The sequence below is a fragment of the Mesitornis unicolor genome, unplaced genomic scaffold (genome assembly GCF_000695765.1).
Source record: "Mesitornis unicolor isolate BGI_N332 unplaced genomic scaffold, ASM69576v1 scaffold40941, whole genome shotgun sequence".
NCBI lineage: Eukaryota > Metazoa > Chordata > Aves > Mesitornithiformes > Mesitornithidae > Mesitornis > Mesitornis unicolor.
In genome coordinates this window covers 31,427-45,742 of record NW_010162581.1, presented here as the reverse complement: position 1 = coordinate 45,742, position 14,316 = coordinate 31,427, and the positions used below count along the sequence as shown (strand labels likewise).

General features: G+C 36.8%; 1 protein-coding gene across 1 annotated transcript in view; it reads right to left on the bottom strand.

The window, feature by feature from the left end:
• Positions 1–14,316, bottom strand: part of PHTF2 (putative homeodomain transcription factor 2) — a 51,053-nt gene that overhangs the window by 20,138 nt on the left and 16,599 nt on the right. The window contains exons 4-8 of the mRNA XM_010193665.1: positions 13,681–13,750; positions 11,215–11,373; positions 6,360–6,525; positions 5,480–5,644; positions 1,305–1,506 (exon numbers count right to left, since the gene is read on the bottom strand). Coding sequence (XP_010191967.1) covers positions 1,305–1,506; positions 5,480–5,644; positions 6,360–6,525; positions 11,215–11,373; positions 13,681–13,750 — 762 coding nt within the window. The remainder of the gene's footprint in view (positions 1–1,304; positions 1,507–5,479; positions 5,645–6,359; positions 6,526–11,214; positions 11,374–13,680; positions 13,751–14,316) is intronic.

Below are 14,316 nucleotides of genomic sequence, written 5' to 3'. Positions count from 1 at the left end.
GGAATTATAAAATAGAAATTGTAATATTAAAAAAAACCATTGCTCAGATGATTGAGAGCTAGTTTGTATTATACTAAAGAACAGTTCTGACATTTTTATTTTAAATGCAATTTTATCTAAACTGAACATACAAAGAAAGGCTTGGAGGAAACATATCTAGAAGATTTAAAACCAAACAAAAACAAAGAACCCACACACAACAGAAAACCCACAAAAATCATGAGATCAAACAGCAGATAGTTAACATTTACCTCTCCTTCCAACAGAAAAGTGCTACTGATTGCATGTTGAATACCAGGATCATTAATTTATTCCACTTTCCACTTCCCTGATTTTAAACTGAAGTTAAAGTAGCACTTACAGTAACAGAAAGAAAAAAGGGCAGCAAAGGATCATTCAGCTGTCAAAAACCTTTTTCTATATTCTCATATATTATGAGATCACCAGATAGGACCCTGTAAAGTTTCCTTTGGAGTCTTCCTGTCATCAATGAAATGCTAAAAGAACAAAAATAGTGAAGCTATTCTCTATGAATACAACAAAACCTTTCCCCTCTGCAACCCAGACATTGTTCTGTCTTCCATGGTGAACTCTGTTTTCTGAGATGCTTCAAGGTCAGCTCATTTCACTTTTTTAACAGCCGAGTTGCACAGAGATGCAACAGGGACAGGCAGAACAGTCTGGGGTGTCTTATCTACTACCTTCTGCAGTGGCACTGAAATACATCTGTCTTTGTAAGAAGAGATGAGAAGGAAAGACCAGAGGAGCCTACTCTAGCCTCTGTCAACCTCTCCTTAATATGGGTGCATGCTCATTGAGCAAGTTAGAAATAGACAGCATCTCATTATTATATCAAAGAAACTTGAAACTCTTTAAAATTACTTTTTCTTACAAAAAAAATTTAGAAATTGTCAGTAATCCAAAATTTGTTCCACTTTGACACAGAGACAGACCTGTGCCCAGAGTTTCAAAGAGGCAGGAAAAGGTACAGAATGTTTAGCTGGTCTGGAAAAAAGCTACAGATAAAAAAAGCACTTGAACTTGTGCATTGAAATACAGAATGGCAAAGAATGTTTAGATGTCAGTAAGGATCCTCCTATAAGAAAAAGGAAAGGCTAGGAATACAATGAAGAAATAAGAAGACAACATAATTTTTGTTCCCAGAACCCTAAGTCTAACTTCATTTTTAAAACATTTTTAAGGATAAAGCGGATAGGAATGCATCAAAAGCATCATTAAAATACACCTCACATACCATTTGATGAATTAATAATCCTGCTTAGAAAGCAATGAAGCACACTTACTTTGTGATGGCTGTGATTGCTGAAGGCATCTCTCGCTGGTGCAGTGCTCCACCCCGACTCCTCTGGCTTAATCACTTCACACCGACGCTCATGAGCCTGCACACATTCTTCGCTGCTTTTAGCTGTCTTTTTCCCATCAAGGGACACGTAGCCATTGTCAGTCTCAGTGGATTTATCTATTGAGTTCTTTGCTTTCTTAGATCTATATTTGAAACAAATACACATATTAATGATTCTCTCAATTTTTTCCCAGTCTAAATCCTGCTTATCCCTCTGAACGCAGGTTTTACTTTTACTATTAAGATGACCACAAACAAATAATACTACATTTGATGCCATGTTTGTAAATATTTCATCTTCTAAATAATACCCATTATCCTTTCCTAAAAGAGTTACAAAAGAAACCATCAGTGTCTGAAAGACAATTATATCATTAGCCACTGAAAGAAAAGTAAACCTATGTTTTAAAAATAAAACTTCACAGCAACTTTGGCAATACAAGAACCACAAGCCTCAAATGTCAATGAGAAAGTTCCCTTATATCTTAATAAAAAGAGGTATGCTAAAAGTTTCTTTGTGTGTTATTAATTCAAAGCAAGTACGCCATTTCCTGAAACTGCAAAAGAACTCTAGTTCTTTAGTACTCTCTACACATATATTTTTTGTTGTTGTTGTTTTAAATACACTCTGTTTGTTGACAACTCTACTAAACAGAAGGTGATTTACTCCTTTCTGTATTATTCAGTAACATCCTTGGCAATATATTTCAATATATCTTACAAACACACTAACTCAGCTTGTTTTCAAATCACAAAATAAGTTTATGAATTATGCTTTGGTATTATTATTCGTAAGACTACTATTATTGATTTTCTAGACCTCTAGGCCCTTATCTAGTCAACAGACGTAGCAGCAAGAATATCTAGTGCCAGAAAAAGGCTTTCGAAAAGCAAACATTTGGATGATTACACTTCCAGATTAGGAAGTGCAGTTGATGAAGGACTTAAAAGGAACAGCAGCTTGCTACCCTATCAACAGAGACTACTTCAAGTCTTGGCTCAAGCGTCTGTATTCTCCAAGTAAAAGACACAGAAAAAAAATAGAAAAGCAACAGGTATCTTGTATTTCTCACACTTGTGGGGGAAAAAAAAGTGTGATAAACCAATTTTCCAGATTTTTAAATGGTTATTAAATTAGAGCACTGGATATAGATTATAAAACTATGAAGAATCTGTTCAACTGATCTTGTGCTTCTCTGAGGGAATATGCATTGCCTTTCTCTTTAAGGCGTGAGGCATTCTGTGAGAGCTTGGATTACACAGCAGCAGATTAAATTCCTCTTTAGTAGGCACATCAAATGAATGGGGAGAATTGGGATAGTCGCCTCACATTCCTCTCAAGATAAGGTATTCCACATATACAGGGGAAACATGGACACAAAAGAATGCCTCGGGAGAGCTAGGTAAAATGAAAAAAAAAAAAGAAACAATTCATCTGTTGGAATGCAGATAAAATAATGAAGAGACAATGTTATTAATAAAGTCTTCCTCTCCTATCTTTAATCTCATTCCACCTTCCCTCATCCCCTTCCTAGAAAAAAGCTAACAGCATTTATATGTTTTTAAAACCAAAGTAACTGCTGCTCCACTTCTCTTGTAGGAAGCTCTTGCAGGAAGCAATCAAACTCATTTACTATTCCCATACCTATTCCCAGAATTCCTAGTCAACTTTATTTCTAAATGAGTATAAAACCAGCAGAAACACTTTCTGTAGTTATTATGTATTTGCACTGATTAATTCTTATAAGCTTACAAAGGTAAAGAGACAGCAAGATGCTTCAGCCTGTGTTGTGTTGTGGAGAAGCAGTTAGTAAACCTTCCATTTGCAGACTACCAATGTGCTAGCTCACATACCGAGTTTTAATTATCTAAGTCCATTAAGGGGATAATCTAAAACACTACTGAGGCTTTGGACAAAAAGGTCAAACTATCAACAGTAAGCATGTTAGAACTTTATTTCTGTGTCGCTTCATAATGTCATTGTTTAACTAAGTCAATGAAGATAAGACAACTGAAGAAAGAGAAAGCTTAGCTTATTATTTAACGGAAAAATCTGATGCTTCACTTCTGTAATAAAGCAAGTATTGGATTTTCAGTAGCAATTCATTGGAAAATACTAAGTTTCAGTAAGCTCAGTTGTGAGCACTAACGAAGCAGCACTACCTACAGTAAGCAGGAACCCAGAGAGACCAATTTTTAATACATTAAATATACTTCTGGCACTTTTTAAAAGCTTCTTTTTAAAACAGTGCAACAGGGAATGCAGTTTTCATCACATGCATACACACATATGTCCAGACTTCGTCCACAAGTTACTAAGCTGTATGAGTGGAGTATCAGGACAACTCTTCCAAGTTTGATTTGAGTTTTTCTACATTTCACATGAAACTTGAAAGCTACTGGGAAGTAGTAGCCTCAAACAGTTAAGTAGGAATAGATAAGAGAAAAAAAGAACATATGTATGTATGCATGCATGATTTTTCAGGTAGTAATTCACTACTCAAGCAATGTTTAAGTGCTAATACTGCAAGACAAATACTAGCCAATATCAACTAAGGCTCATTTTGAAAAACAGGTAACTTGCCTGAACATCAGTGAGTGAAGCAGTCAATGTACTCCACTCTGCACTCCTGCCTACTACTCATTGCCAGTCCCCCTCTGCCACCCCGCTGTGCTGACAAAGCTGTTTGCATTACCATGTAAAAAATTACATTCAGAAACTGATCTGCATGATCTCATGGGAAAAAAGGTTATTTTTCAGCTGGATGAGCTCCTGATACAGTTTGTATGGCTCCTGACATAAACAACTGTGTCTCTGCAACTGAAGAGGTAACAAATGACTAAGAGCCACTTACAGCACTCTCAGGCACTCTGTGCTCTTTATCCTTTGAAAATACTGCATACACTAAATAGTCACCATTGAGACTTAACATCTCTCTATATATACACACCAGTACTCATTAAACTGTTTAAACAAGTCCTTAAAGCAAGTCCCACGCAGCCCTTCTCAACTGAAAACGCTCTGAACCCAATACAAGGGAATGTACAGAAAAGAAATAATCTTCTAACACTCCTCCTCTTATTGCAGATCAGTATCTTCAAGGAATGGAAAACATTCAAAAGTTTACAAAACTCCACTCCAAACGTACCAGAAAGTAATGCACACAAGCCCAAAGAACAGCAGTGATGTCTATTACTGTGACTCATAGTTTGTCAAAGCCAGCTTAATCTACACAGGAAAAAGTCAAATGAACTCTCCTCTTGCAATATTTTTAAACATTTTTAAAACTTCTCCAGAATTTCAACTAGATATTCCCAGAATGTAACATAAGATAAGCTTTACCAGTGGTTAAAAGCACATATCACAAGTACGACAGACATGTTAGTGTTGCCATTTTTAAGATGCAACATGCACAACAAAACATCAATGTAATAACTTGCACTATCTCTTTTCTTATTTTCATACTATTTTGAGCATATTTCTCTTATAGCACTCGCAATGCTGTGTTTATAGCATATCTTGAACACAGATTGCTACAGAATTTTATTTTTTTCAAAACGCCTTTTAAATTGCCCAGAGCACTGCATTAGCAGATTGAACATTTTCAACACAGCTCCAGAATATAACAGGGTTAGATGTTTCTTGCAGTTATTAGAAAATGTTATCTTCAATGTTTATAAATAAACTATATGCTATGCCCTATTTGAATCCTGAAGGCTTTTCCTTCAGAAAAAGTGTCTGATTTGTCAACAGTGAGAGAGTTCAACAAGCATTCTCTCAGAGTACTAAGTAGCTAATGTAACAAAGTAAAATAAAAGAGTTGAATTTTCTCGTTGGATTAAAATTGAGAAAGTGAGTTGGTTCATTCCTGATAGTCCACACAAAGTACTCCTACATCAAAATATAATTTAATTCAATATATCTTCAAAATTATTGCACCAGTATTTGCAAGAGTCAAGAAACACCACATTGGTACATGTTCAAATACTGAGATGAGTATACTATTAAGAACAAAAACTAAATCAACAGAAGTTTAATCATTACATCAATGTTTACTCATTTAGAAAAGGGATAGTGCATCTCTAACACATACGTAGCCTTGAATAAATACAAACCCTGATAAAAAGGAAGCAGCATGCCAGATATCTCTGAAGACAGCGCCAATACTGCAAGAGGTGCTTGTACCGTAGCTCTGCACTGTTCCCTCTTGTGTGTTATCTGTGGTACTAGAGCCATCTCCTTCCCTATGTACTTCCAAATGTGCTGCTTTCCTTAATTTCCTTCATCAGAAGAGATTAAAATTGGAAGGTAGCTTTATAAGTGCAATCTACTAGTTCTATAACGTGTTCAGCAGTTTAGGCATGCACAAACAAGCAAGATTTCAAAACATTTTGCTGAAGCTTTATCATGTCAATTTAATAAATTCCATTTAATAAAACTAGGCATAACACTTACTCATTATCATATTGCATAAACCCAAAATACACTTAAACTCATCACCAGAGGTTTAGACCTGCAAAATGCACTACTGCAGGTTTTCCCATTTTAATGGGACAACTCACTGGAGCAAACCATGCTCAGTGAAGTGCTGCGCTCCCAACAGCATCTCCTTTAACATACGTTTCCCACAGAGACCAGTAGTCAGTATTGCACACAGGTTTTTTTTTAGAAAAAACTATATTTTCAGTAATATACATACTATATTACTGGAGTAATATACATATACATATTACTCCACCCCTGTTCAGCTACAAACTGTTTTGAGGTAAAATGTCAGATTCAATGCATTAAAATTCAAATAGAACAATGCATAAATTAGTCAATGTGTAAAAGTTAAGGAGCACTAATTAAGCACTCATATTATCCAGATAAAAACAGAGCACCAATTTCTCATCTCTCGCAAAGCAGAGACTGCAAACCCCTCAATTTTTTCATACACGTTCTTTAGAATGGTTTATCAATCCTGAGTGAGAAGTAGTTTAGCATAGACCATACCTTCTTCTTTTACCCCCTGTGCTGGGAGGTGGCTTAGGAGTTCGTGTTGAAACAATCTGACAGTGCACAGTTCCCAGTAGCAACATGAGCCATATTGGCCCAATTACTTCAGTCAGAGGTATATTATGGGGGCTTTGGGCTGCATAGAATAACACTACAGCAGCAACTGGAAAAGAAGGGAAATGCAGTTGAGTTCAATATTTGAAGTGGCCAACTCATTATATGGCTTTTGTTAAAAAAGTAACAGTCAAATGTAGTCTTTTACCTGCATGTTAAACCAACCCATGTAATTCAGAGAGAAAAGAATTTATAATTGGCACGAAATAGGCAGTAATAGAGATTTAAACAGTTGCCTACTGTCTTAATATCTCTCTCTTGTTTTACACTTGTGATATTATAGCTGTTGCTCAAAAAAAGGCAGCAGAATGAAGTGGGGAGAAAGCATTTGGAAAGCTAGATCTGTCAAGAAACAACTTTAAATTAAGCTGAAACTTCACCAAGAGACAAAAAGGAAATGCCATTCTTAGAGCAGCCCGAATAAATTTAATTCTATATTGCCTATAACGACTCACCAAACCAGGAGCAGGTTGCCCAGGCAGGTTGAAATCTCTCCCAACCTTGGGGATATTCAAACCCTGACTAGACACGGCCCTGAGTGACCTTTTCTGGCTGCCCCTGCTTTGAGGGTGGTTCAGACTAGACCATCTCCAGAGGTCCCTGTCACCTCAACTGCCAGCCTGTGACTCTGTGGAACCATACACCTATTTTGACACTCTAAGGACCAACAGGCTTGAGACTCTTTATACAATCTAACAGAACGTATTGTAAATTCCATATTCCAGTCAAAGGACAAAATTGCCCACATGGATAGACAGACACGCATAAGTGCAACCCTGTATACGTTTCATATATACTTGTGTGTATATTTTCTGGTGATGAGGAAAGATGAAAGACAAACCATGTAAAATATGAGGTAGTACAGCTGAAGTGACCAGGACTCCAACTAGCACTTGTGGTTGGAAAGGGGCAGCTGCTAATAATAGTTAACTGTTAATTTTGCAACCCTGTAACCAGCTTTTCATATATAGCCAAAACCCAGGCAGCTCTTCTTGCTCCTGTACCCAGAGCCCAACCACTTCTACAACTCAGAAGCGTCTTTACAGGCTTCAGGTCAATCTAAACACATTTGACAGGCATGGGGCAGAAAAGTGGCAATCCCTGTTTTTTTTCTGCCTATCGTACGTTCCTGTTGCTCAGACTCTATGGCTGGAAGTGCTGTGTTCTGTAACTCAGCTGAGAGAAGCTATCAAGAAAAAAAAACACAACTACATACAAACTCCAAGAAACAATTCAGAAATGGAAAAGGGAAATAATTCTCTGTGCCTAACGACCCCACACCCTGTGAGGACTTGGTTTTCTTCTTGTACCACTAAGATGTGAAAGTCCCACAACTTACACCTACTCACAGCACAGGAAATATATGGTATAATTTTAGTAGAACTGGTGAAAACTGTTGAAATTATTTAAAAATAATACAGCAAAAAAGTGAGCAAAGGTACAGACAGTAAAAGGTACAGATAATACTACCTCTTTCTAAATGAGCTTATCTGGGTTTCTCACACATACAAGTAGCTTCATAAGGTATCAAGTGTAAGTAAGCAGCCAATTTTGACTCCTACCATACAATTTGGATAAACATACTTCTGAGAACACAGAGCTCCACAGACCCATGTGAAATGATTTACAAGAGTAGGCCTCCACAAAATAATTTCAAACTTCATGACAAGATTTCTTCCGCTGCTTAAAAAACATTTAGCAAAGCAGAGTGATCTAGAAGAAATCATCTTCTTCCAGAATACACAGATCTGTAGACTGCAGAATCCCACCATGAAGTTTCACACAGATTTAAGAAAACGTTACCAATCTCCTGATCTTTTCAGTAGGATGGGAGGGAAACCCAAGAACTTCTTTCTGCACAGTGTCAAGATGCTGTGGTTCAGATCATCCTAGAATTGCTCCTACCAACAGCTAGGTCTTGGAACAGAATTTCTCACACCGCTTTTAGTTACTTCTTTACTTATTTACAGTATTTGGACCTGGATTTTTCTAAATTACAACGGTTTATTTTGCAAAACAAGACACAAATTAAATTATATCACATAGAGCAAAAAGCTGTATCAAAGAAACCAACTGCACATTTCAAAGACCAACAAGCATTTATTCTTTAGCATTTAAAGCTTTGAAATATTTGTATTACCAAGTATAAAAATGCATACATACATATATACGTATCTCACCACAATAAACAAGCACTATATCACTCTTAAAGTTTTTTCTTGTTTCATATTTAAGAAATACACAATAGAGATACACACTATAATTTCACACTTCCCCTAGAATATAGAAACATTTTTAAAAGGAAAAATGAGGTAATGCTGTTAGCTAAATGGATAAGGAGTCAGAACAGAAAAGGTTTTACTTCTGCCTTAAGTCATCAGCCTCTCTGTGACCTTGGACAAAAAAACATTTCTCTGTAGTTCTCTTATCACACATTTTGCTAATCATAATTTATACTAAAGGAAACGAATGCAAATAAAATCTGGAGTTTAAATCTACAGCCAAGGAAAGAATTCTTTTCTGTAGACTTACATAAACGCTAGCAAGTACCTTGCTGAAGCTAATCAATTTCAAAACAATAATTCCAAGTAATACGGTTCACAAATCTATAGAAAATACCTCATAATTAAATAAAATAATTTAACTAAATATATACAAAGTCAGTCCACTTTATAACAGTGTCAGTGAGAATCTGTCATGATGACAGAAAGTCCAAGCTACAATACAAAGTTCAGATTCAGGGCAGAAATATGGTGACTCAAATTTGAAGTGGTTTGTTGTTAAGTTTTTATATTAGATTCTTGACTTTTTGGTGCTGCCTTACCAATTTTGTATGAAATTAATAAATGAGCACATCTTCAGAGTAAAATATAACCAGAACTTACATACAGCTGCTAGAAGGAGAGGCTTGAGGGGGAGCTGTTTTAAATAGTCTCCGATAAAAAAAAACCTGTCAATTTAATTTCACTTACATGTAGATCATAAGTCTTTCAATTTATTTCAAAAACCATCAACTGTAGAGTTGTTATTTCAGCACAATTTAAATGACAAGTGTTTAAAATAGTTGGACTACAGTATAATGTGGAACACTAACTCTTTTCCAGTCTTTGTTAATTCACAATCTTAGAAATATCAGAAATAATTTGTTTCATTACAGACTATATGGATTAGAGAGATTACGCATTCCAAACTCAACTTTAGTAAGTCACAGACCCCAAGAAATCTGAGGGAGGGAAAAAAAGTTAATGACAAGATAGTTCTGTAATTAATGTTCTAAAAAAACTTGCTTGCACTCAGAATGTGCATTGCCTTACTATTTTGCTGCTTTCAGAGTCTTATGAAGGCTCCACAGTGTGGGTGTATTTTTTAAATACACTTACGATTGCAAACATAAAAAAATACTATAATTATGCCACCTATGAACATGGTGACAAACGAACTATAACTTATGTATTTTACTACCTCTATTACTATAAATAAGATTAAAATTAGTAACACTACAGGATTGCTTACCACAGCATATACAAATGCTAATGTACACAACACTTCTTAAGCACCTGTCCCAGAAAAGGAGATATGGAGACGTTTTGATAGAAAATCACATGAATATTTGTCAATATTTCAAGTTTTGGGCACTGGCACTGTGAAATTCATTTTAGAGCTGCTAACATCATCAAACAAGAGGTACTATCGTCTTTTTTAAACTCCATTTCTTGTTTTAAAAACAATTTCCAAATGATGCAGTGATTCACAACTGCAAGGACAGATGGAAAAATTGTAATTGTATTTTAATTGGATTTCAGTGGAAAACTTATCAGTCATCTAGCTTCTCAGGGTTCTTCATTTGCTCCCAACTTTCATTAACCTTCTGTCCCATTTCTGTTGTACACGCTTCTGATACACTTATTCTTTTGGTGACTTTCACACTGTTAGATACTGACTCACTACATTACATTCTTCCCTTTCTAATTTTCCTCTTATGTATTACATACACTTAAGAGAAGCACAAATTCAGATTACTAGAAATGAAGATTGAGCACCCCAAAAGCAGTGAATTGCCTTCTGTTTGTTAAGAGTTCCCCAGAAGTCCTTCTATAATCTAGGAAACAGAAAATTAAGATGTATAGCCTCCCCATTGCAATGGAAAAAAATAGCAGAGGCACATAGGACGAAAAGCCCCTCATTTGCCAGTCATTCGGAAGCATGGTTGAGGTCTGCCTAAAGTATAAGCTAGAAGTTTACTGCCTCTGGTGTGACAAAATAAGACATGGAAGGACAATTGCAAGTGGGTCAAACAGATCACCCTACCGGGCTGCACAAGCTGCACGCATCTGGGCAGGTTTGGCCGTGCTTCTTGATCTGCACAAGCACCAGAAAGACCAAAAAACCCCAAGACAAAAATACACTGCCTAAGCCAAAGTTTCCTTTGATATTGCTCAGTCTTGAACTAAATTAGACAGTCCTGGAAATCTAAATTATAGAGAGAGATGACAAACTAACATGTGGGCTAAGTGCTAAAGAAAGCCTCTGAGAAAACCCTTAAATTTTCAGTATGCTTCTTTTTATATGTAAAAGAAATGTTAACCAAAAGGCACATGCTTGGGACTGTGTCATCCCAGTATTTCAGAAAATACTGGAATGAATCTTAACAGCACAGAGTGAAGCAAATAACAAACAGCAGCTTCCAGTGGTTAAAATAAGGCATTCGGCTGAAGCTGATCCTGTAACTCAACTCTACCTTGAAGAAGGTAAAGAACAAGCAGCCAGAAAAAGATGACCCTTGATGTCACTTGTAGCCACCACCTGTAGAAGAACGGAAAGAAAACAACTCTCACGATTCCTTTGCGGGTCAGAGATGTCCAAGGACTTTCAGGTTTTGCTTTAGCAAAAGCAGATCCTTTAAAAAAAGAAAAGAAATTTTGATATATTTTCTTGTTATGACAAATAATAACTTCAGTTCTTTAACAGCAGAGTAGTTAAGATAGTTATTTAAAGGAGCAATTATTACATAATTATTTGAATAGATTTTGTACTTTCATCATTTCACTGTCTCCTCAATCCAAACTTTGCATAAATTGTTGGTGCCCTCTTGCTTGCCATATCAGGAATTTCTACAAATACTGGATTTTGAAATGTGTGAATAACAAAACAGTGCCATTTCTTACTATGTCAAAATTATTTTAAAATAAATTATTAAAAATTATTCTGTTTCACTGAGGTATCAGAAACTTGTTATAAAGAAACATGAAGTCATATGAAAACTCCACATGCCTGTGCAGGCACAGTAGAGCCCTTTCCTAACACAGCAAAGGGATCTAAAACATCAACATCTCTAAATTGCTCTAGCCACACCATTCAGGAAAATGGAATAAGGTTCAGAAATACGGAGGAGTCTGCCCAGCTGAAGAGTAGCCCCAGGAGCAGGGAAGCCACTCAAAGAACAATTTATCTTTGCCTCTTCTTCTACAACATTTTTCATCTCACTCATTCAAATGCCCTTTCTCATAGCCTTCCATTTCTGTTTCCTCCTGCAAATTCCCACTTCTCTGGCAACTAGAAAACTAACATTTACTTAATGGGGGTGTGACTTGAATTATACCAAGGTTACCGCTTGGAAAAGGCAACTACTGCGTGCCACTACACAATCTCCACCTTGTTTACAAGCAGAACTGGCACTAGTGAGCTTTATACTAGTACAGGTGAAAACACTGCTAGTACTGGAATTACTTTAATGCCAACTTAGACATCCATGCAGAGGAGCCATCTAAATGCTATTCATGGACACCACTGTATTGAAGTGGTCTACCACTTAATTCTTACATTTAGTTTTCAGTTCTGTTTCTTTAAAGTTGAAATGCTATTTGATTTTGTTTTCTCTCTCAAATTCCCATTTTTTTAAAGGCACATTGTTAGGTAATGTGATAACAACTTGTCTGCATACCTGCAGAGGAGCTCAAAGAGACAATGGCAGGAGGGGGGGCCCAAATAATAATAATCTGCCAGGGTTCTTTTAGACCCAGCACTGAAGCATCAGTGGATGTGGGACTCATTATGGGATGCAGGGGAAAAGAGCTCAGATTGCACAGGACTTACTATGGGATGTTTAGTGAAGAAACCAAGGGTAGGAGAAAGGAGAGGTTCAGGTGACCTGGGAAGGAACAAGTGTGGGGAAATGGAAGGGTAAGGAGATAAAAAGGACTGGTGTCACACATAAACAGCCGTTGCTCAGTACGCAGCACGTCTGGCGGTGCCGTGTGCCTGATCAGCGCAGTCTGCACTATCTTCTTATTAAATTCCTACAACTCTCCAGGGAGAGGGCTGGTCTATTCTGTGTGCACACACACATACGGGGGGCTGAGCACCAGTCCTGGGAGTCAGACCCCAGAGCAGGAGCTGTGGGGACGGTGTGTTCATGGCACCACAACCAGTGCAGGTGAGCACATGCTGGCAATGATCAGGCCAGAGGAACTGGTGAAGGGGTGAAGCAGTCTGGGAGCAAAGGGGTGAGGGGGTCTCTAAGGGCCAGCTCTGGGTGTGCGGGTGCCTGTGTTTCCCTAAGCCAAGAGCACCACAGGGCACTTTGGTTCATTCGAGACTGAATCCAAAGAGCACGATCTGGAATGGATTCAGGAGACCGTGCTGGCTGCTGTGCTTATGGAAAAAAATGCTAAATAATATTTTCCCTAGCCTTCATGAAGCATGAGGGAAATTAAATAAAGTAAACTAAGACTAAATAAAGACTTTCTGAAAAGTCTCATATCAACTGACCTTCCATTGCTGCTTTGTTATTTAAAACAGAAAAGAAATATTCAAGGCCTATACAATTTTTGCTTCCCAGAAATTTCAACATAACCTTTCCTCTAGATGTCATCAGATTCAGAAGTCTGAATGCATGGCAATAGGAGATTTCTGAACTAATAACTCCAAACTTTGATACATGACAATCCATGTGTTTCTTTTTTTTCCAAAATCTAAATCTAAACACAAAATTTAAATCAAGTTTTTAAGCCTTCAGTTTAACCTAGAGGTAATTTTTTATCAGTATTTCCTATCCATCTTCTTTAGGGAGGAGTTACATAGGGTTGGATGGTAGTTTTTGGTTTGTTTGGTTTTTTAATACTTACTAATACACTCTTGTTACAAGACACAGGGTGGCAGTTCTTCATATACAGAGAAATGCAGCTTTTTCTGGCTCAGGACCTACCTCTTACAAGATCAACATCTATGAGGTCTGGTTTCACATGTCCTGTTTTCTTTGGTTTGTTTCTCAAACCCTGCAAAAGGCAAACACTATGAAAATACATTCATGCAGATGGCAGACTTTACGAAAGAAAAAATATCAATGTGGTCAGTAATTGTATTTAACCTATACTGCTATTGAAAATTCAGACAAATATGCCAACTTCATAGATTTAAAGTACTGTAAAGCATAGATTACAATGAACAAGGCACAATAAATGCCTTTTATACATTTTGCAATCTTAATAAAATCCAATCAATTACTGACCCATTAGGCACTTTTCAAACATATAAAGCACTGAGCACTCATCTCCCACGGCCTGGGATTATGCAGACAATGTATGCACACACTTGCAAGAATTAGTAATACATTTCTATTAGGTTTCCAGAACATTTGCAACGAATTACTTTCCTGAATCTCTTCCCCTTAGACGTCTAATTAAGCTTAACAAAATGCTTACATAGCAACTCCTTAACTCCAAACCCAGATAGCAAATCATCTTGTAATGCAAGAGCCACTAATTAGCAAGTTCCGCTGTCAGAAATCCAAATTCTAGAAAAGTATTGAATTTTTCTTAATAGTGAATATGGATTAGTCTAT